The sequence below is a fragment of the Mytilus edulis genome, chromosome 4 (genome assembly GCF_963676685.1).
Source record: "Mytilus edulis chromosome 4, xbMytEdul2.2, whole genome shotgun sequence".
Taxonomy (NCBI): Eukaryota; Metazoa; Mollusca; class Bivalvia; order Mytilida; family Mytilidae; genus Mytilus; species Mytilus edulis.
The window spans coordinates 16,134,393-16,159,327 of record NC_092347.1 but is presented as its reverse complement, the minus strand read 5'-3'; the positions used below and the strand labels follow the sequence as shown (position 1 = coordinate 16,159,327).

The 24,935-nt window shown below is 35.1% G+C and overlaps 1 protein-coding gene across 1 annotated transcript in view; it reads right to left on the bottom strand.

The window, feature by feature from the left end:
* The window catches only part of LOC139519082 (b(0,+)-type amino acid transporter 1-like), a 46,512-nt gene that overhangs the window by 12,322 nt on the left and 9,255 nt on the right, over positions 1–24,935 (bottom strand). Inside the window, exons 2-8 of the mRNA XM_071310875.1 lie at positions 13,810–13,958; positions 11,311–11,632; positions 9,879–9,980; positions 8,338–8,577; positions 5,259–5,384; positions 2,275–2,374; positions 276–320 (exon numbers count right to left, since the gene is read on the bottom strand). Of these exons, the coding sequence (XP_071166976.1) occupies positions 276–320; positions 2,275–2,374; positions 5,259–5,384; positions 8,338–8,577; positions 9,879–9,980; positions 11,311–11,458 (761 nt within the window). The 5' untranslated portion in view covers positions 11,459–11,632; positions 13,810–13,958. The remainder of the gene's footprint in view (positions 1–275; positions 321–2,274; positions 2,375–5,258; positions 5,385–8,337; positions 8,578–9,878; positions 9,981–11,310; positions 11,633–13,809; positions 13,959–24,935) is intronic.

Below are 24,935 nucleotides of genomic sequence, written 5' to 3'. Positions count from 1 at the left end.
ATTTACTGGTACTAACACTAGGTCGATAACAATGCCGGAATGAAGGAATAAGGATAAATTTGCTTTAGATACGTTGAACGCGGTTTTTTTTATAATCAAAACTATGTTCTTCAATGGTGTTAGTTATAATACTACTATCTGTGTAATATGTTATGGAAGATTTATGTTATGAGTTCAGCTGTCTTTTATTTTCCAATTCTTATTCTTATAATCATTTGGATTTTATATTTGATGTTAGGTAGAATCCTTTAAACTATTAGTTGCATTTAACATACCGTCTGGGATTCTTCAGCTCCTCTGTGACAAAATTAAGTTGATCCCTAAAATACAATTTAAAATTTCCTGCTCACATTATTTCAGATTCTGTCTTATTTCGAATAAGAGTCAACAGTTGTTTACCGATGTTCAAATCTTATTACAAGAAGTTCTAAATAATCATAGGTCTGTTTTGTGCTGGAATTTTTACAAAAGATGCAAAACTGGATCTTCTTTGACTGTTTTGGATACCTATGTTATATAAGTGTTCTAGCCCCTAACATTACATTGATGGGTTTGTCAATTGATCAGTTCTATGAAGTATCGTTCCAGCGAAGCCTACATATAGTCTTTATATCTGTAAATTGATACGATATGCCAGAGTTTGCTTATCCGATCCCTATTTGCTTGATATATGACTGATACAAACAAACAAAGAAGTAGTAGTTTAAAGTGTCAAATCACACGGACTCAATCACGAGCTGATTGACCGTCATGATCGTGCGTGTGTGTCACCGATGTCCATGGAAATGTTCAAATGGTCGTAACCTCAATCCTCTTTTATCGATTGTCACATCACAAAGTAACACTTGTTATCGAATTTGTACCACATGAGCAACATGATGGAAGCCACATGTTTAACGACTAAAAATGGATCAAAGAAACAAACATATGTCGTATAGTCGCTATAAATGCCCCGACATACTTTATAACATTTGTTTTTCATTTTACTCTGGGTTGTAAATTTTTGATTGATGAAAATTGACTGAACTTAACGCCAGAGAAAACCCCACAGCAACTGTTTGAACAAAGTGAGCTGCGCATTGTCAATTTTTTCGCATTCATTTTGGTTGAAACTTGCTGATTGATAAGATAAACATTACGTCCTTTCAGGAAACCCGACGTTCATAAATCTATAAGTTGATTGAATTCATGTTCTATATAATCATTGGTGAAGATCTGAATGATCCCGTGGCAATAGGATAATAACGCGTTAAGTGTAAAGAGACAACTGCTATAAGTTTGAAAGGTAAAAAACTTTGTAAAAACGATAGCGTTTGCCTTGCTTTATCAATCCTTTTTCAAATTCTAATAAATTATGTTGATTCTCGTTTGTTTCTCAAATTTAGCAAATAATTAAAAAACACATTTGTCTTCTTGGAGATTTTCCAATGTATATACTTAAAGGGGCACTAGCTACGAAATATATAAAAAATCTAAAGTTTTATTTTTTTCCTGTTCAATCAATAATGAAAGTGAAATAGTGAAATAACAATTCGCTAACCAAAACGGTTCAATTTTGTCAAATTACGCTAAGAAACATTAATAATTGGTAATTCACTTGCAAGTGAATGAGTCGACCTCTTTAAATCCGTATTCATGTGAACTTCAATTTAAACCCTAGCTAGAGATTGACAACGCATGCATTGTACGTGTACTGGTTATTTAAAGAAAAAGAATGTCAACAATGAAAGTGAAACTACGGTAAATCATTTGATTATCAATTCGATGCACATGAAATCATTCTTATATGGTTAAAAACAATGAGAAACATCAATTTTTAATCTATAAAATAAAATCTTTGTTGGTTTAATCTATTCATATCTTTATTTATGTTTACATCGCTTATATGGTCATCTGAGGTCAAATCGATAGGTAATTAGATGGCGTCTGGACTAAAATATACACGAAACGAACCTATATATAGTATATACCCCATGCTCTGTAAACTGTTTATTCTAGACTTTTGGTAGTTTGGATAATTGTTTTACATTGTTATAAATCAAATATGAGAATTTGAGTCAAATCGGTGACCATGAATTTGACAGCTAGTGCCCCTTTAAACATAACAAAGAAGATTATGATAGACAAATATGTTGTGGACACTATGAATCATATGAAAAGTATTTTTTTAAATTTGTTATTTTTAGAATACTTGTATGTTAAACGTACAAACGATTTCACCTTCCTTAACAAATGCATAAATTAAATCGTACTCATTGTAAACGATTAACATACCAACCACCAAATGCCCAAAGACCACTATAAATGGCAGTTGCAATACTTGTTGGGTTATCTACACTGCCTTCAAAGCCCGTTGGTAAGCTTCCAACCGTTCCTTTAAAAATTAATAAAAAATATCTAAATTGAATATGAAATTGTTGTTGGCTATACGTTAGACAATATATTAAAACAATGATCAAACACTTCTAAAGAAATGAAAAAGCATCTCAGAAATGAATGATAAATAGTCAATTTGTTTTTACTCATGTATCATTAAATACAGAGCACGTTTATGCCCGCGTCACACTGTCCCGATTTTTACGCCGATGGCAACACGATTATGAAAATGTTCAAAATCGGGACTGATCGTATCAAGATCGGGCTATTCGTAGTGCCATATTTAACCATCGTAGAACCATCAGCCACTTTTTCTAGCCTTCGGGGACAACTTCGGGAAGGGTTCTAAATTTTTTAACATGTTAAAAAATCCCAGAAGGTGCGTCCGATGTTGAGGGTTCGTATTGAATTCGTATCACCATCCTCACCATCGAAATGTCAGGGGGGATTCATCTTTGAACATCGTATTGCTTTCGTGTTTCCATCGTTTCCATCGGGCAGTTTTGACATTACGATGTCTACACGAATGAATCACGAAGCTACCCGAAGGTCTTACGATGGCAACACGACTTCGTGAAGACCTCGAAATCCCGTCGTGTTGCCATCGAATAAAAGTACGAAGGCGACAAGATGGAACTACGACGGGAATAAATCCAGCTAAATGTAAGTTAATTTTTCGCGCTAAAATACATTTAAAGTGCCATGCGCGATATGCACTGATCAGTCTAATACGACAGAACTTTAGGAAAGACGTTCACAAAACATGGAGCTCATATCATATGATTCTATGAGACCAAGAAAGGCGACAGTGTTGTTTCTATTAATTCGAATGGAACAAGGAGAGCAGCTATTACAGTCTCAGGATTTACTTTCACAAGTAAAATATTATTCATAATGAAAATCATAAACGCGCATCGTACACCAACACTGCAGGTACACGTATATATGGAAACCAACTTTTTCTTCATTATTCTGATTTTTTATGTATCGTCTGAGTTGTTGTCACACGAATGTTTACTCCATAAGCATTTTGTTTTCTATATGTCATATTTTGCCGCATTTTTTGCTTTCCCCACATCTTTCCTTTAGTCTATATAATTATGATATTCTCCTGGAAAGAGCTCTTTTTAAATAAAAGGGATCAACGAACCCATTACCTTACCTTTAAGATAGATCAGTAAACATGGTTATAATTATGGGTGATTATTCAGACTAGTGCACACATTTTACAGTTCAAACAAGGCAATGCCGAGCGTGGCATCCCCTCGTATGTAACATATTGGGGACAAATATGGACACTATATTTGTATATGACACATGCAGAAAATAGTAAATTGAATATGCATATTCAAGGAGAAAAAAACAAGTCCCTCTGCATGACCTTGACCTTTTGCCTTGAACGTAAAAAATGCCAGATCATTACAAGGAGGAACAATATACAATAAATGTGATTAAAATCTTTGGAAGCATAATGGTTTAAGAGTGTCCACATGATATTGGTTTGTATTACAACTTCCACTGTGACCTTGACCTTGACCTTTGAACTTTAAAGTCAATAGTGCTTAAGATATTCTTAACGAGTAACATCATACCAGGTTTTGAGCATTTTGGTTCTTGAGTGTCCATAACAATTTTATCTACACGCAACTTACATGTAGTAGGCGAGGGAATAATAAAGTTCAAATGTACAATATAATATATATTCAATATAAATCAAACAATTTAAAACGCGTGATGCATTCGGCATATAATTTAAATGCATCGTAAGCTGTACACGACGTCTTTTAGACATCGTATGGCCATCGCACCATCATCGTAATCCATCGTGTAGCCTTCGTGATATGTCGTGTAGGCTTCGGCTGAGATATGAGGCTTAAATACCCGTCTTCGGTTAACCTTCGTATGTCCAACTTTTGCTATCGTATATAATTTCGGCACCATCGTATAGACTTCGCTATTCATCGTACTTGCTTCGGTCACTTTTTGGTATTTTAACGAGATCGGGACCAACTTCGTACGAACTTACAATTTTCGCATTCGGGTGTCCATCGTATATAAAAATCGGGACAGTGTGACGCGGGCATTACAAAAACTTACAATTTAATTTATACAAATAGTTGTCAAAGGTACCAGGATTATAATTTAGTACGCCAGACTTATGTTCACTCAAATCTCTTACCATTAGAAAAAATAGCTCTGTTAACATTTAGATCCAAAATGAGAAAATTGTTCATTTTTTGATAAATTCATTTTTTCACAGTTATAACATTAAAACTTTAACTGGGTATTTCAATTGTCGAGCCTGTTTTTATTCATTCATAATTTCTTTATGCCTATAGTTGCTGTCTGTTTCATATCCTTGACACCCCTAGTTCTTTTCTTCGGAAACAATAGTTAACCGGTGTTCAAATTACATAAACCAATAGCGAATACACAAATCAAGGTATCAATAAAATAATGGAAAAACTCCGGGAAGATCGAATGAGAGCACAATGTAAGCTGATTTAGATATGCATGCGTAATCCGCCATGAGATACAAACCCAGACAAAATATCGAAATAGGGAATAGGATACGACTTTGCTTGTATCTAAGGATCTAAGATCGCGATTGTATAATTTTAAATGTCAATTTCATCAAAATATCTTACAGTTTGTCTAACATGTCTAAAGAAATTCTGAAGTATGTCTACTGATTACTGATGACGCATTGCCCAAGGATACTGAGTTTCCCTTTCCCTGGCAGATACAGATATAATGACCAAGAATTAGTTACAGTAATATTTTATAACATATAGCAAAATCTCTCACTTGTAAGACAGTTGTGTAAATATATAATCGTTATTTATACCGTAGTGACGTATTTAAGCAATATGCCTACTTACCTCTAGATAACATTAGGATTCCGCCGCCAATAATAGTTGCTAAACCAATCAGTTTTAGTATAGTAAAAATAATCTGTACACTGGCAGCCAATCTCACGCTGATGCAGTTGGTTATTCCCGATGTTACTAGAAAAAAAAAGTTATATTATATCAATGTATTGACCATTGAAATATTGTGACTGTTTACTGACCTTCAAAACGATAACATTGTTGGTGTTGGTGCTATTGGTTTGTTTATGTAGTTTTACAGTTTTGTTCTCCATTTTGGATTCAAAAATTATTCCTTGCTTTTGCGTAACATCTAGGGAATTGTTTGGATTTTTTGTTCATGTAGCTGAACTATCTTATTCTTGATATTAAAAACAAAAACAACCACCTGTCTTTTGTTAAACATCCCAAAAATGGTTTGAAGATATATCTAAATATAGATGAAATATTAAAAAAAATATATCAAAACATATTATATTTATGCTATATTTGATTGTCATTTAAACCTCAACACATGTCATATGATCAAACATAATTTATCATTTTTATACACAAAAGTATTTCTTTATACAATTTTAACTTTTACACTGTATAAGTATATTTATCTCACCTCCTAGATTTATAGAGAAATAATTAGTCAAAGGAATACAAGTGGTGACCGTGACTATATAGATATAGGAAGATGTGGTGTGAGTGCCAATGAGACAACTCTCCATACAAATAACAATTTAAAAAGTAAACCATTATAGGTTAAAGTACGGCCTTCAACACGGAGCCTTAGCTCACACCGAACAACAAGCTATAAAGGGCCCCAAAATTACTAGTGTAAAACCATTCAAACGGGAAAACCAACGGTCTAATCTATATAAACAAAACGAGAAACGAGAAACACGTATATATTATTTGATATAGGGTGTCCTATAAATATAGGGTTAGTTACCTTACATGGTTAGTTAGTAGTTACCATATGGGCTTAGAAAGGAGTCACTTTCCTTTCAGAACTTAAAAAGATGTCATAACTCTTTATGAAAACAAATACGGTGATGGGGAGAATCTGAAAGGATTCGACAGACGAAGAAATTAATGATGAAAGGTTGTCTGAAAGGATTCAACATACGAAGAAATTGATGATGAAAGGTTGAAATAATATCATAAAACATAATTAAAGCTAAGAAGTTGTTTTTGTTGGCATACTGAAGTTACTACCCTTTCAAAACAAAACAAAACCTGAAAGGATTCATCAGACTAAGAACTTGATACATGAAATGAACGATTGAAATAAATTCATCAAACAAATTTAAAGCTTAAATGTTGTTATTGTTGGCTTTTGTTTTCTGTATAGACAAATGCAAGTAGGATCATAATACTAAGTATTGAAGACTTGATAACTTTGATAGGCCGCTAGTAAAACTACCTCATTTGAAGATAGTCGGTAAGATAAATTCGTTACACGATGTGCTAGAAGCCTAGTACGATATATATGGGGTCAATGAATTCCATATGGACGAACTAGTATTGTATATTATGTGATATTTTATCTCTTCCTAAATTTTATGCATTTTAAATGCATTTTTATTTTTAGGTATATCTTTTTTAACTTCTTTGCAACCTTTGTACTTGCATGGTTGATGAGAATGAACTATCTATCTATCACCTTTGATGTATCGGTTAACTTTGATGTAAAGGTAGGAAACTACGTACAACACAAGTCTATAGTTTGATCACCAGCCAATATAATTACCGGTTAAGAATTATCAAGTATGATAGAATCACATGAACTCAAATTGGAGTTAGAGCCAAATAAGAATGTGTCCCAAGTACACGGATGCCCCATCCGCACTATCATTTTCTTTGTTCAGTGGACCGTGAAAATGTGATAAAATCACAATTTGGTATTAAAATTAGAAAGATCATATCATAGGGAACATGTTTACTAAGTTTCCAGTTGATTGGAATTTAACATCTTAAAAAACTACCTTGACCAAAAACTTTTACCTGGGACAAACGGACAAACGAACACACGTTTAGAAATTGCTCAATGTAACGATTACCCGAACCATGAATCCGACCGTGAAGTTTAACATCAATCGTTCTTCCTAATTCCATGCATGTATAGAGTAGCTTTTTGAGTTAAACATATATACACATGTTAATGAATTTGCTTCAGTTACAACATTCTCTATTTCTATGCACGCATTTTGTATCAATGGAGTAAATATCTCTAGAAATCTGTGTGAAGCAAAGGGAAGCTAACATTTCTGGAATGTATTAACATGTTATTTCTTAGATATATATATATATATATATATATATATATATATATATATATATATATATATATATATATATATATATATATATAAGTGGTGTTAATGCAAATGTGACAACTCTCCATCAGAATTTGTAAATTCAAACTATTAGAATTTAAAGTACAGGCTTCAACACGGAGCTTGGCTCATACCGAACAGCAAGCTATAAAGGGCCCCAGAAAATTACCAGTCTAATAACCATTCAAACACGAAAACCAACGCTCCAATCTGTAAATAAAAACAAAAACGACAAACGTTGAACCACTTCAACAGACAACAACCGTTGAACATCAGGTTCCTGACTTAGAATAGGTGCAAACAAAGGCAGCAGGATTAAACGTTATAATATGTATCAACCTGACCTAAAACAATAGTGTAACATACAACATAGAAAGACACACTATAAAATATAATTGAAATAGCTGAATTCAATAAAAAAGACAAACACGTGAACAAATAAAGATATAAGAAAATGCGGTATGAGTGCCAATAACACAACTCTCCATCCATAAAAATGTTCTTTCTATCTCGTTTTATTCACTTGAGGAGAACGAGAAGTCTGAAACACCCGGTGTTTGAATTTAAAATAAATGCAACAAATACGATCAAAGAATTAGCACTAACAACAAATCCGTTGAAACACATAAAGGTATTGCTTTCCCTTTATTATTCCCTAGTTGCATGTACATTGTCAATTAAATAAATAAACCCGATACCTAATACCTAACCTTACTTTTTAATATTTCAAGGACATGTACTTTTAAATAGATAAAAATTCTTACAAATAACAACAGCAGCAATAAGCTTTAAAGTGGCATCAGTTGGTCCGCAGTCATCGAATACAGCTTTACCGAGGTACTGCGCAACTGTTAATCCTTTGATCACCTGCGCTCCCGGGAATATGAACAATTGTGTCCACGTGTACATAAAAGCTGGAAAACTTCCATATGCTTTCAGCATATAGGAAAAATCACTTCCCGACAAAGGAATCAACGTTCCTAACTCTGCATAAACTAAGGCAGCTGAAATTACGATACATATTGTAAATTAATGTTTGCAGTCACACTTTCAATATCAGAACGAAGGGAGGAGATGGTTAGATTTTAAAATTATAATTAATTACTTTATTGATAAAGGACCAAGAAAAACAAAATCGACAATTTAGTCCAATAAGGTTACTTGTGATTTCGCGATGTCATCATTTACATGCCGAAATAGACATTATTGCCTTTTAATTGGTCATTTTCACGGTGTGTTTGGTAAAACAAGATATGATCCTAAGTCTTACCATAAAAGATAATTTATTTTGGAGTTTGGGTCGTCAATGCTCTGCGACTTCGTACTTTATTTGATCTTTTACATTTTTTTAACAAAAACGTCACTGGTGAGTCTTTTGTAGACAAAAGCCTGGTACCATTGATGATGATTTTTTACACACATTTGAATATCAAAATAAAATATTTTGCAGCAAAATATCGTTTTGGCTAGCTTCTAAACATTAAAAACAAGTTCTATTGTCAGTCTTATCATTTTCCCACAAAATGCAAGCCGTTTGAATCTGCACTGTTAGTATAACATAGAGCATTAAAAACTATAAATACTGACGATTCACATTCTAATTTTTTTTTCTGAACTTTAAGGTGGTACCTAACACTACTGGGAGATAACTCTGTAAACTCAGCAGAACGTTTTAATGACGTTGTGTTGTTACGTGAATATTACGCTTCTCAATGATCAAAATAAGTGTTTGTCAAATTGCTATATAACCAGTGTAATTTTTCTGATTAAACGGTTGGTTCAATTTTTTAAATTTTTTTTTATATTTTTGTCAAAGGGTCAAAGTAAATACTTCGTCAAAATTTTAAGAAAATTAAACGAGCCAAAATAATTTTAGTTAAGGTGTTAGGTACCACCTTAAGTCAGTTATTTATATCATTGATAATAACTTTCGATTTTCAAATTCAATAGAAACATGTGGCTTTATCATGCCTCCTCCTCTGTTTTTAATATATTTATAAAAAACGGTAAATCGAACACTATCGAAATATCAAGTAATACCATGAGATTGTAAGCAAAGGTGTAACGTACCTACTCAGTTCTTAATTATCTTCTCTATGTATGTCGATTTGTTATCTTGATTGATTTTCTCTTTGTAAAATTCAATTGAGACCTTTTTAACCACGTGCTTTAAACCACATGCAGAACAGGATTATTTGAATAAGATCTTTCTAATTTCCAGGTTTTCGTCTTTTTATTGCGTCAGAATTAGCTGAGTTTTGTATGATTACAAAATAAATAAAAGAGATGATACAATCTAGCTTACCTGCAAGGGAGACAACTCCACAGATGCACCATACGATTAAACATAATCCTACTGATCCTGTGTTTGTCAGGACTCCTTTTGGGGACACAAAAATACCAGAGCCTAAAATTATGTTATAAAGTTATAGTAATGGATGAATTCATTCTATATTGTAAGAAATGTTTGGATTATAAATAATGAAAGTTTCAAACAAATTTTGTTAAATGAAAAACCGATACTGTAAAGATAAAAAAAAAAAAAGAAACAAAATGTCAACCTTTTTATCAAATCATTTCTCTCGAAATTCCTTGACCTGGGGAGTATATTCTAATAAACCTTTCTACTGATAAAGTTGGTTAACTTTACCCCGTGTTCATTATGAGGATTGCATTTATGGAGATATATTTCTTACTTTAAAAGGAATACTCGTACAAGTTAACAAGGATTGACGACAAACCTTCATATGGTTTTTGTTGCCACCATGAATAAATTTATATCAATTGCATTGGGGCTTACTACATGAAGTAACTTTTGGATCTTTTGGTGAGTAAAGAACCTATAGTTGTTAACATCTTATTTGGCTCCGGAGGATAGTTGTCTTCTTTGTAATCATACCACATCTTATATTATTAATAGGGAGATTATAACACCTCGACACACACAAAATCCCTCAGGTCAACGAAAGAAAGACAGTATTATGACAAAAAGGCCAGATACAAGCAGACATATAAAGGCTATCAAACCATTACACAGATAATTAAAAACTGAGCAATGCTAACTCTTCTTCCCCTCCCTCTCCACCATAAAGTCAGGGATATGGCAGTTGTTATCTAATAGTTTGTTTCTATGTATGTTGCATTGTTGGTTTGTTTTGGTGCACTTCAGTGTTTCTGTTGTTTCGTTGTTTTCCTCTTATATTTGATATGATTTCTTCGGTTTAAGTTTGTAACCGGATTTGTATTCTCTCAATCGATTATTACCTTTGAACAGCGGTATACTACTGTTGCCTTTATTATTCACACATTTTATACAGTTAGTCTGGTAAATCATCCAAATCATCCTAGTTGGTATATAACTTCACGACAATAAAAAAAATTATCCGATAATCTTTGAAATCTTCGAAACAGAAATATTTTAGTCTTAGAAAACACTCAACTTGTATCTTTAATATTATCAACAGATTATCGTTACTCACTATAATGATGTTATAAAATCGTAATGTGGAATTTTATGCGACTGTCATACAAGTGAGAGGTTTTGCTAGCTTTAAAACAAGGTTTAATCCAGCTTTTTCTACATAAGAAATGCCTTTACAAAGTCAGGAATATAACAGCTGTTATCCATTCGTTTGATTGTTTGCGCTTTTGATTTTGCCATTTAACAGAGGCTTTCCGTTTTGAGTTTCCTCAGAGTTCGGTAATTTAGTTATTTTACTTGTTATATGATATCTTACCTATAATAGTTCCTACTATCAATGCCACGCCACTAACGAATCCTAATCGTCTTTTCAGTGGTACTCCTTCATTTTCGTGTATAATTATGTTGTCTTTTGATTCTGTTTGACTCATTCTTCTGATTGAAAGATACTTTTTCTTCACCATATATATAAATTCACTCCAAAGAACAACATTGATAAGGTTTGCTTTTTTTTTAGCGTTCAATTCAGTTTTTTCGTAGCTACAGTAACACTACTTAGATGAAACTTTTAGTAGATTTATTACATAGATATGGTATTTAATTCAGAACAGTTTTTTCACGGTCTACCTCATATTCATCTACAATTCAAATTCAAATATATTGAAGCAATAGTTTGTTGGTTTTATACACGGATGTAGTTAAGAAGACATTGATATTTCTTTATACATATTCATTGCCGATTCGTACGATTTATTTTAATGTGTTCATTCGAAGGGACACAATTAGTAGAACAATACACAAATTACCGATTAAAAAGACAAGGATTAAAGACTTATTTTATAAGAGTCATTCCTACCCTACACTGACAAAAAATAAATATTAAGATAAATTCTACAAAAATGAAGAAAAAAAAACTAAACAAACCGAACATGAAAAAACCCAGGACTTTTGCAATGGTCGTTATCACAAGCTTAAATCCAATTATATTACAGTTGTCATTAGTGAATCGATAATTTCTCCAAAATTAATCTTATAATGATAGGATTGCTTTGATGATATTTACTGCAACAGATCTGCGCAATTCGACAATAAATGTCTCTGCAGTGATGCGCGAGGTAAAAATATTTAAATAAAAAAAAAAAAACACACACACACACACAAAGATTAAAGATTGTCAATTTACTTTCTTTTGTCAAATACAAATTCCAACCTTAAGATTCTTTATTTGTGTATTGAAATAACTATAGCCATCCCACTGATGTTACTGGATTTCGGATGGAAAAATGTACCCTATTATAGCAGAGTTGTTACATAAATAGCATCATTCACATTCTATGCCTTAACTTCATGAAATATCCGACGAATAAACCGCTCGACTTCGTAGTTTATTTGGCTTTTAATTCTTCTTAATTTGAAATACACTAACTCTTTTGTAGCCAAACACGATTCTGACGTATTCTTTATAACATTTTTTTATAAATGTTTTCAACAAAACATGCTGATATTTAGATAGCATAGTTTTTGTAATCAATCAATATAAGCTTAATATTTTAAACAGAATTCATCAAAATCAACTTTAACTATACACACTATTTATATTTAGCGTTACCCTTTGTATCCATGGATATTTCTCAAGGTCATTTATATACCAAATAACAACTATAAATGGTACAATATTTCGTTCACTTGATGGTATTGTTCCGTATGATATTTCTTATGATTCTGTCCTAAATCAGAATTATATAGTCTAGTAATTGTCACTGGTTGTCGTCTTTCATTATTTTTTTTTATTTTTTTAATACCAGATATAGATACCAGATTTAATCAAAACTTTTTTTCTTTTGCTTTGCTTTACATTTTGTAATTACGTGACCTATATGAAATGCCATAATAAGTATTATATCATTGCTGATGGCCAAACGGAGATATGTTGTTAATTACACTTAGTACTTTTTGGTGGTTAAATGTTTCATTTAGAATCATTTGTTACTTTAATTTTAATTATTATTTTTTTTGGCGCTGCAATAAAGATTAAATACATGTTGTAACAGTGATAGCCTTCAGTTTGCCTTTTAACAGCGAGCTCTAGTGTTTGTCCTGTACTGATGTTCAAAGTGCTATATTTCATATACCTGTTTTGACTCTAATGATCAAGATTTAAGATGTATGTTAATCTTTATTCCCGCCCCATATCTTTTTTTTTTTCAAGTCAGAAAATATCGTATTGTTTTGGCCATTTATCGATTTCGGTAGATTCATAGTTAGTTTCTGTTTATTAAGATTTACAGATAAGAATTTTGCATACTGTATTAAAAGTGATTTAAGATTGGAGAGTATGATACATTTTACTTCTTTCACTTTGTTCTTGAGTCGTAAGATTGCCTGTTCTGTTACGTATACCTTCCTTTCAGTACAGAGCAGTTTTTTTTAATTCAAAACATTAATATTAAAGAGATTATTATTGCTGCAACTTCATTAGAACTGGAAATATGTGTGTAATAAAATTGACATTCTATTCATACAAATCCATAGTTTCTTAGGATAAAACTAAAAAAAGAGCCAAATTCAGACGGAAGTAATAACGTTTCTACGACCATACATGTATTGTAAAAGGAGAAATACAAATGATGACTAAACAAATGATGTTCAAAAACTTTTAACGTGTTATTTTTTTTATTTCTTAACAGCTGTTTTTGATTATCAAAATTTGTGTTATTTTAATAAATCATTTTTACTTGATGATCATCTTTCAAGGTACAATCTGATATGATATAAAGGATAACTTCATGTGTTATAATAAATCATAATTTCCTACCTGCGTAATCAGTATACAAGGTACACAGTATATAGGTGAACATCCTAACTATGACTCCTTGATGGCAAGGTCGTTAAAAACTTCCATTTGTTGTTGACTCCAAAAAGATATGTTAACATAACATCAAATGAATATATATATAATGCGAACTAAATATTTGAGGTATAATAAAAAAAAAGAAAAATTACTACGACTTTCAAGTTTAGTGTTTTATTTTAAATACTATAATTTATTCAGATAGTATAGAAATAATGCGATGTGGTATTATAGCAAAAGATACAAATATCCACCAAAGTTCAAATAAGTGGATGCAAGTAAATATACGCCCGGCCATTAACTATGTTAAAAAACTATAAAAATGTAAAGCAGTTCAAACGAGAAAAACAAACGCGTTATCCATTACATAACAATTTACGACATTCTTATTTAACTGACATACTAAGACGACAAACACAGAACTAAGGGCTCCTTATTTGGGAAAGGCACATTAAGCATTTGGCGAGTACTAGTTGCACAGGTGTGTAAGATCTCAACCTATATAAACAGTTTTGATGAAGTAAAATAATGATATAGTCACCGAATTCGTTTTCAGGGTATACAAACTAAAAGTGGTGCTCTATTTGAAAAAAATACCACAAAACATCGAAATGATCGTAACGTCATAGAAATGTAGTCCATACAACTTTTGTTTTAATACCAACTATGTAACAGATTGATTATAAGACAAGAACGAAATCGGTGACCATATTATTATTTCATATCACTATAACGGAAATTTATGTATCAACAACATACATTTTTTTAAAAGAAAAATCTATGTTTTAGTAATTAGAGATTTGATGATTTTATGTGCTCTCTATACACATATTTTCACCTTTTTGAAAGAATTCTGTTAGTACAATTCCAAATGATAAAAAAGATGAATGCATTATTTTATTCGATTTTCAGTTATAGTTCAACGATCAAGGTTGTATGCAAATTTTAGCTAAACTTTTGTCATAGCCTATTAACTGTTCCTTGACAATAAGGTCCTTAAATGCATACTTGCGTCATAAAGCTGTGATATAGATATTTAAATTTGTCATATTGTATGTTGTAGTTGAACAACATTTATTACTTTATATATGTCGTGTACAAGTTGCGATTTTGTACAGGTTATAACCTGTACAAAAATATTGTACATGTTATAATTTGTACAATGCTAAAATACAAGTTATAACATGTACAAAAGTACCTCATACATGTTATAACATGTACAAAATATTGCTAAAAAAATGGTTCTAACCTGTACAAAATTTTAGAATAAATTTAAATAAAGCTGAATATACATTTGCAATTTATTACATAATTGAGAACAATAAGCAAATGCAAAAGAATGTGCATTATTTACAGCATGCATAAAATACTACATTTCATATATATTTCTTACTTGTTGCTACAAGAAAGAGACATGTTACACCTTGAGTTACATAAAACTTTCATTCTTCTATATTTATGTTCCAGACCGTATGAGTATTTGGACCGTACGCGTACGGTCTGGACCGTATGCGTACTTTTTCAAAATACTCATACGGTCGGACCGTACGCGTACGGTCTGGCTAATATTAAGAAGTTGGTCAAGTTTACTATATACAAATGCATATAACAGATCAACATAACTTTTAACTCTCAAATTAATATGAAAAAGCTCAATTGTTATTGAAATAAAAACTTTACATTTTAACTATTTATAAATTTAAATCTGTTAATCTCTTGTATTTAACATGTCGACCAGTACATTGATTGAATTATGATCACTGTAATTGAAGATATTGGAAGTAAACATAATTTGTGAGGAACAATTGTTTTGAAATATTTAGCAACTTTACAAAAAAATTAAATGCGAAGACCAGAACATGCATGAACTTCAAACATGTAAATGTAAAAATATACCGTTACTTGTGGTAGCAAGTGTTACATTGGGCGAGAGTACCAAATTAGGATTCAGATATACAGTTAAACAAATATTTAATTTCAATTTTTCTTTTGTTCATTTTCTACATCTAGTTGTAATAATAACAATTTGTAAAACTACAAAAAAAGATTGTGATAAATGTTTGTTTGGATTTAACCCACACGATCCAATAACATGTATGGTCAGCTCGTACTGGACCATACACGTATACTCATACGGTCCGACCGTACGCGTATGGTCGGACCGTACGAGTATACGTATACGGTCCGGACCGTACGCGTACGGTCCAAATACTCATATGGTCTGGAACATTTACACCTACCGGACTTACAACTGCCTTTCTTACACTGACAATGCACAAAGCCTTGCCCTCCACTCAACGATATCTTACGCACTATCTCTCTCACACTCATTAGGACTTCACGCACTTTTAAGGTTACATTTTCAAAGAATTGAACCTGGTTTCTACTTTAGTATCCCTTTTTTTGTCCAACTTTAGTTCCAATTTAAATCCGCCATGTTCATTGACATTCATCAATACGCCTTTTAAGTTTCTCTCGTCGGCAGGGCCCCTATCAATGGACGGAATCGGAATGATAACGTTGTCCCCCTGGGAGAGAACAGTTAGTTTAGCTTTTGTGTTTTTTGTCAGGGCATCAGCTTGTACCTGTTGGCCAGAAAGTGCCCTCTTTCGAGCACGCTTGATTTCAATATTTGAAATGTCACATAAATCCTCACTACTATTGTGGAAGATCACCATCAGAAAGCGCCCTCTTATGAGGAAGTATAGCAGTAGATCTTACGCTGATACTTGCTTCATCAGCCATGTTAGCATCACTACTTTCAATTATCAACGTGTCTGTTTCTGACTCAAAGACTTGTTCAATGTTGACTGCTAAATCATGACCATTCAATTCAGTTTCAGTGTTTTTGTCAGTAGTAATATCAGACTCTGACATTGTTTTGTCAGTTTCAATTTCAGTGTCAGTGTTGTGTTCTGTCTCGGAAAACGGGTATTCACTATCAGTATTGTTAGTGGGTACAGAACTTGCTTCATATATTGCTTCCAAGTCTTCTTCTGTTTGAATATCGGGAAGAAGATCTCTAGGAACTGAAGATGAGCTCAATCCTACTTTTGGCTCTGAACCAAACAATGCTTTGTATGGATATTGTCCTATCACACGATGATACGATCGGTTTTTCTAAAATTGGATAAATCGTAATCCTTCAGACCATTGTGTAGAATTATTTTCACTGAGCCATGTTGCAAGCATTTCTTTAACATCAGCATTCGCCCTTTCCACAGATCCCTGGCTCTGTGGATAACGTGGTCTACCATGAACAATTTTAAGATCAGGCCATAATGACTTAGTAAGCTCAGTAATTATGTTAGCAGTAAATTCACGCCCGTTATCACTCTGTAGAATCTTTGGAGCTCCTAATATGAGAAAAATATCAAAATGATTGTATGCTACCTCTGCAGCTGTTTTCGATTTCAACGGACGCAAAATACTGAACTTGGTAAAGTGGTCTTGGTAATGTAACACCCACTTATATCCACTGTCTGGGACAGATTGATAATCAATTAGGTCAACTTGTCCTCTTGAACTAAAATCAGACGATCTGACTGGTTTGATGACTAGTTTTGAAAGCTCAGAACGTTTTTTCTTTAGAGCACAGTGGTCACAAAGATTCAAGAAAGTTTTTATTGCTTCACGGCTTATGTTGGCATAGTGTGTTTTCAAGTCATTGTAGGTTTTATGCAGTCCATCATGACCCACAGCAGTGTGACTCTGCTTAATAATTGCATGCATTTCCTCAATGGCCACAAAGTAGATAATTAGTTCATCTGAAATTTTAAAGAACAATGACTTACAAATTAGAATTATACACCCCCCTTTTTTGTAACATACACAACTGAAAGCTAGGTCTGCAATACATACTCTATAAAAACCAGAGAGAGAAAATGGCTTTCGTTTGACCAAGCTTAATTATAAATAACTGAAATTATTGAATCTACTCTTCAATTTTTGTACCTTGAGCATAACAGATGGGTATGCAAATCTTATGCAGCTTCACTATTTATTTGTTTGATAATTAAATAGATCATTAAATGTGTATAATATATTAAAACAAAGCTCGTCCTGAACATGCATAGAATATTTGCCACTGACGGTTAATCAACCAACAATCAATCAATCAATAATATAAAGAAGAAGATGTGGTATGATTGCCAATGGGACAACACTCCACAAGAGACAAAATGACACAGAAAGTAACAGATATAGGTCACTGTACGGCTTTCAACAATGAGAAAAACCCATACAGCATAGTTATTTTGATTTACTTCAACAGGCCTAGGTCACTGTGAATTTGGTCAAAATGAAAACATTAAATATAATTATGCAATATGTACAGAAATTTATCCTTTCATAAGACACCAGAGATTTTGAAAAGTTAATTTTGACAGACTATCAACATTGTACTCACCATCCGATGTTTCGTTTTGATCAATTTTTCTAGGGTTCCAGCTGTCAATATCTCATACTGCTTCAGAAGGGTTCTTTCTTTGCCAGTATGTTTAGTTGCATCTTTTGCCTGCTTAACATTCCTTATCAAAATTTCTATCCTCTCTTTAGAAAACAGGGAATTGTTTGCAGAGGAATTTTTCCTCGACATATCAAGTATTTCATTGAAAAATCTATCCTGGCTATCCACTTGCATTTTAAGGCTCAACTAGTACGAAAGTATAATGTCCCTATAGCTTTTGAGTGGAAACTCACAATTGGAGTTCATAAGATAAGAATACTTAATAATGTTAATTCACTACATGTGTATTTTAAAAGCCTTTAAGGTATTAAGTAATTATAAAAACTATTAATCTGGTCATTAACTGTATCAATAAGGACAAAACACATTAACATGAATGGACAATGACATAAATGATGAAAATGGTAGTGAGGTTAATGGCATGTATTGTTACTATACTATATATAAAAATATTAATTTTCGCGAACCATTTAGGTCACGGAAATTCCAAAATATGGCATCAGTAAGGAGAGTTGTACAAACAATGTAAATACACAGAACCCCATCCAAACTTGCTTTAACTAATAGTATTCATCTTTTTCTATTTTATATGTACTAACAACATTCCATTTTTCTATAATTTCGATTAAAAAATTCCAAAATCTGAGTTAAAACAGGTCGAATGCCCCAAATAAACGTTGTCTGATTGGTTGAAGTACTGTGGCGTCGATGATAAGCATAGAAAGCCTCGATGTAAAGCACAAGCCTCGATGTAAAGCACACGCTTCACATGAATAAGGAGAGTTTTACAAATAATGTGAATACACAGATCCTCCATCCTATTTATGTTTTGCTGAAAATGTTGCAGTGTTCATCATTTCTGTTTTGATTCTGCTAACAACATTTCATTTTTTCTATAATTCCGATTTAAAGATGTGGAAACCCGTAATAAAAATAGATGGACTCAATGATTTAAAAGCAAGGCAAAAAAATTCCGTTAATATAAACATGTTGAACTTCGACCCTGAGTTAATAAACCGATTCACAATAAAGATCTCCTTGCGCTCAAATGTAATTCTTAGTGAAGTATACGGGTAAATTCGTTTACAGAAATTTATACACACTTTTATCATTAATATATTACCAGGCTTTTGCATATTCACGTTTTTTTATGTTCAACTTTAGTCAAATTCAATTCTATACATTTTTTTTACGTAAAGCAATAGGAGTAAGAATATTATTTCGCGCCAATTTAACCAGCATCACCACCACCATCAAAATTATTTACCGTTATCTTTGTGAAATTTCAGTTATATAGTTTATTAATTAGAGCAATTTTGGTAAGTATTACTTATTAATGTTAAGGTTCTACTGATGTGCTTCTCTAGACCTTTTTGACGGTCAGTTTTGTCCCATTTATCTCAATATTGTTGTGATCCCGAGTATAAATAAAGACCAATATATACATTGGATGGTCGTTCCTGCAGTCAGGAACGGCCGATTGCTCTTCTAGTGAATTCGTCTGCTGTATAGCCATTAATAGTTTCAACCGGAAGAGGATGGTTTCTGGGTAGTGCTTCGGACATCTCTAGATGGTCTGTCTGATGACCTAAAACTAACCCTCCGGATACTACACTCCCCCCAGTTTTATTAATAAGGCCCCCTCTACTGAGGGGGGCCCTGTGATTGTCGCCCAAAATCAATTCAATAAAATACGGAAATAATACCAAATTTAGAGAAAATATGCATCAATTTAAAAAAGTATATACCCTATCCCCCTAACAATTTTTAAAAAGTGTAAAACCTATCCCCCCAAAACGGACCCTTTGTATCCATGGGTCTACTGATTGATTAACTAAAAGATACTACAATGGGTTCCCAACAAATTGGGAACCCAGACAACTGTGAATTGTTCTTGTCTGGATCGTATGCCAACTCTTCTCCGTCTTTATACAAACTAGAACCGGTCCATTTAGTGGTTGCATGTCCACTATATAGTTGGACCCAGGAGGTTGTGCTGATCCATTCTCTGTCGTGAAGAGTCTGGTCTCATTTTTCCTCACTTGCACTGTATTTATACCTTTGTTTAGATAATGAATTCCAGGGTCCCACTGTCTTCTGTTGGGACCCGATCTAACTGTGCTCACACACAAGACTGACGTTCCACTGTCTACTGGTGGCAGCTGCTGCTGATTGAAATTCCCAGTGCCAACATTATCTGTTTTGAAAAGTAGCCTAAATCCCAAATCGGGGCTTTCTGGATTAATGTATACAGATTCCTGGTTGACAGGAGATTTGAAAGTTATAACTTTTTTATTGTTGAGCAGACTGTTGCTTGCTGTTGCTGCTTTTCTGTCAGTTTCTCCCGTTGAGGAAGGGTCCTCAAAAGTGAGTGATGTATGACTGTTTTCAGTTTTGTCAGTCATTCCTCCGTCAACAACAGGAGTAGGCAACACTGTGACTATTTTCTCATCACTGGCCCCTTCTACCAAAGTGGTATGTGCCTCACTGTCTGAGGTGGAGTCCCAACTTTCTTGGGCCTCCTCATCACTTGCCAAAGTTGTCTCTGTTGTGGCAGCAACCTTTTGAATGCTACTGTGATTCTCAACTGCCAAAATAGCTCCTATGGGTTTCCTCATAATATTGGCTACTGAACCCTCCTTGTCGCCTGTGAGCATTGCTGCAGTAACTAAGTTGCCTTGGGGCACCTCACATTTCTCTACTAACGGTATGGCTGGGGTATCCACCATCAAGGAATACCCTTGGTTGGCCCTTATTTTCCAACAACCACTGTCAGAGTCCTTTATTAAAGTGAACCTCCTATCCACATCAACCTTGATCAGTTTATGAATATCAGGTAAGGAGTAGCCTGGGTCCCTTTTAAGGATTTCCTCAACCAACAAATACCCACCTGGGAGAAGGCTGTGGTCCAACTCCCGTGCATTATGCACCAATATGTTCCAGAGACATTTTAATAGGTAGCAGTCCAATCCATCTGAAGGATTTGCCTCTTTGTCAGAATTGGAGCACTGCTCTGAATCAATCTCTGCTCTAACCTTCACCGACACTCTGGGTTCTCTGTTCCCCTCTCTGTCCCTGGCACTTACATCTGGGCCCACTTTAGCTACCTCAGCTACTCTGCCTTGGGGTACAGACTCAACTACTGAGAGGCCTAACTTCATTTGCGGGGACTCACTCCGGCCTCCTGAGTAGTCCCGTTTAAGTTTAATGGTCCTGTTGCAGTTCTGCTCGACTGATTCATGAAGGGAACAGTTTTATCCCTCCCCTGTAAATCAAGACAGTCCTTCCTAACATGTCCAGGCTTTAAACAGTGGTAGCACACTCCCTCCCATAGAGGTCCTCTATCAGTGGAGGGACTCCCTGAGACGGACTTATCTCTTAAGTTTGGGCATTCCATTTTGGAATGGCTCCTCTCCCCACAGTGGTGGCAACTTTCTGTCCCTGTCTGTCTGCCAGGTGAGCGACTTCCTGAAAAGGGGCTTGTGAGGAGTTGCTTGAATTGGTCCATCATGTTGTCTAATTTTTCATGGACTTGACCAAGTTTGTTTTCAAACTTCTTATTAGACTTTTCTAACTCCACTTTCCATGTACTGACTGGGGCCCCCTCGAGGGCCATTGTATCCCTTACATGGGGCCCCTGATACTCACGGAAGGCCTCATGGTGGGCTTCATTCTGCCCATCAGTCACTTGCCTAACCTCACGCCTATTTGGCTTGCCATATATTGCCTGTGTGTTGTGTTGGAATAGCCGTATTTTATCTATGGCCTCCTCAATACTTTGGGGCTGAAGGTTAGAGATTTGCACTCCCAACTGTTTGTTTTCAAAGCCCTGGCACAGTCGCATTACGACTTGCTCGTACATGTAATCGTCAGGGAGGTTTCTAAATGCCCTGGTGGCCAAGGACAACACCCGATCAGCCCAATCCTCGAGAGACTCCTCAGGGGCTTGCCAGGCATTGTTAAACTGGACCTGGGCAGTCTCGGGGAGCGCCTTGAAACCAAACCGCTTGTGAAGCTTCTCCACAAGCTCCCTATAACTCACCTCCCTGTCTCTTTCTGTTATGAGGGCATAATATTCACTGGCTTTTCCCTCAAGACACCAGCAAAGTTGGTCCTTGCATTCCTGGGGACCCCATTCACAAACTTCCGCATACCTTGCAAATTTTGTGAAAAAGGCCTGCCAGTTGCCCTTCCCGTCATACTTAATATTTTTTGGGGCATTGGCAACTTTAGAGATGCCACCTAAAGTTCCTCGTAGTCCACTACTGTTGTCAGGTCCCCTTGTGTTTTCTATAGGCCTATCCTCATTATTTAGTACTGGGTAGGCCTGTTGTCCATAGCCCACCCCTGCGGTGACCCCTTGTGGGGGCACCGCTGTATACCCTTGATTATACTGGTTCTTGGGTTGCCTATCCCCATAGTCATGAGATGGGGTCTGCCTTGTGTCCGCACCCCTATTGTCTTGCCTCTTGCCATACTTACTGCAGGCCATTTCATTCTGTCCCCCACCAGTATAAGCTGGTTGGGTACAGGGTGCTGACCCCTGACCTGCATAGTTGCATGCATGGCTCATGGGATGTGAAGGTGTGCCCAAATAGTTTGGGGTAAGTTTGTCCCACACACTGTCTTTACCTGGCCAATATGGCTTGTTCTCAATACTATCCCTGTACATGTGGTGAGGTGGACTATCTTGGTTTAGGTATCCAATATCATGGTGACCCCACTCTTTTTTTTGTAACTGTTCTCTGTAGCCCCCATCCCAATTCCCTGTGGGTTCAGGTCTAGCATTAGCATCCCAGGGATATGGACTATATTCAAGGAAGGCAGAGTCCATCTGGCTGGGCCCTTTGAAGGGCCCGGGACTTTGCCCCTGGTGCCATGCTTCTTGCCTAAATGCAGATTGGCCTTGTACTTGGGATGGTGTGCCCTGTGGGGCAATGTGTTCCCTGTTGTACATCACTCCATGCCTGCCTTGGGCCCGAGTAGGTGGCCCAATATTTTGGCCAACTCCATTTGGGCTGAAGTCCAGCCTGGATAAGAGGCCCCTTGTTACTCTTAGGTGGGAGATAGTGGACAAGTCTGACTCGGTCACAAAGCCCTTGCTCTCCCTAATGTCCATTATTTGCTCCCCAGTTTTTATGCCTATACCTGGGAGCTGGAGTAACTCTTGAAAGCTACAAGTGTTTAGGTTTACAACCGACATTTGTAACTGTAAATTAATGAACAACAATTTATAACAAAGTTTATTTATTTGAAGAATAAAAAACAACAAACAACACACATTGAATACCACAAGTTATTTATTTAATAACACAAATACTACTGCTTCGGGTAACCCGTCCTTCTGGTCTGCGGTTAACAAAAGTAAACAAAACAATAACACAAAGACTGGTAACCCGTCCTTCTGGTCTGCGGTTAACAGAAGTAAACAAAACAATAACAATACGACTGATAACCCGTCCTTCTGGTCTGCGGTTATCAGAAATAAACAAAACAATAACTTGTCGACTGGTAACCCGTCCTTCTGGTCTGCAGTTACCGGTGACTGGTACCCAGCTGTCCCTTCAGGGTCAGCAAGGTAGCCTGACGTCTACTTGCACAATCCTTTCTCCTAAACAACCGTGAAGTATTCCTCCAAAATACTCCACGAGTGCCTGAAATGACTTATTCCCGCGCTGGAATAAACCAAATCACCTTTCCCCTCCTGCCTTACTATTTTTTGCCGTACACTACCGGCACGGCAAAAATATAAAAAATACTCAATAATACGCAAAAATCAGGGGTTCTACCGCACTGCAAAACCCCTGAAATGTTATGTAATATTCTCTACCAGAGTATTACACAACAAAAAACGATCGGCAAAGGTTTCCCCCGAATGCTTTTCCGCGGGAAACACTGTCGAAGCGAACGTCGCCTCAAATCACAAAATGAGCTCTTAATTGCAATGCACCACGCAAATAAGTGCTCGCAGCGCCAATGTTGTGATCCCGAGTATAACTAAAGACCAATGTATACATTGGATGGTCGTTCCTGCAGTCAGGAACGGCCGATTGCTCTTCTAGTGAATTCGTCTGCTGTATAGCCATTAATAGTTTCAACCGGAAGAGGATGGTTTCTGGGTAGTGCTTCGGACATCTCTAGATGGTCTGTCTGATGACCTAAAACTAACCCTCCGGATACTACAATATTATCCCCGATGACAGAAATGTCAACCCGACCTATTCGTGTCAAAAGTGAAAATCGATCTATTTGATGAACTAATTTCTTCATAAACTGTGCATGCATTATTTCTGTATTATTTGATAACCAATCACATTCACGTTGCATGTTTGCATGATAATGGGTTATGTATCAGTGGATAGGGCGATGCAACATGTGAGGTCTGCGCGATCACGTGACATTATTATTTGTAAACAAACATGCTCCCCGTGGAACACGTGTCTGAATTATCCTTTCAAAGTGTTATGAATCTTTCAATCACTATTTTATGATATATTTTTCTGTTTTTAGGTTTGCATATCAGTAGTCAAAGTGAATTAGACATAGTTCTGAGTATACACCTTATCGCTAATCCCGGCTGACCCGGCCGCTTGAACTTTTGACGTCAACAACAATCACTTTT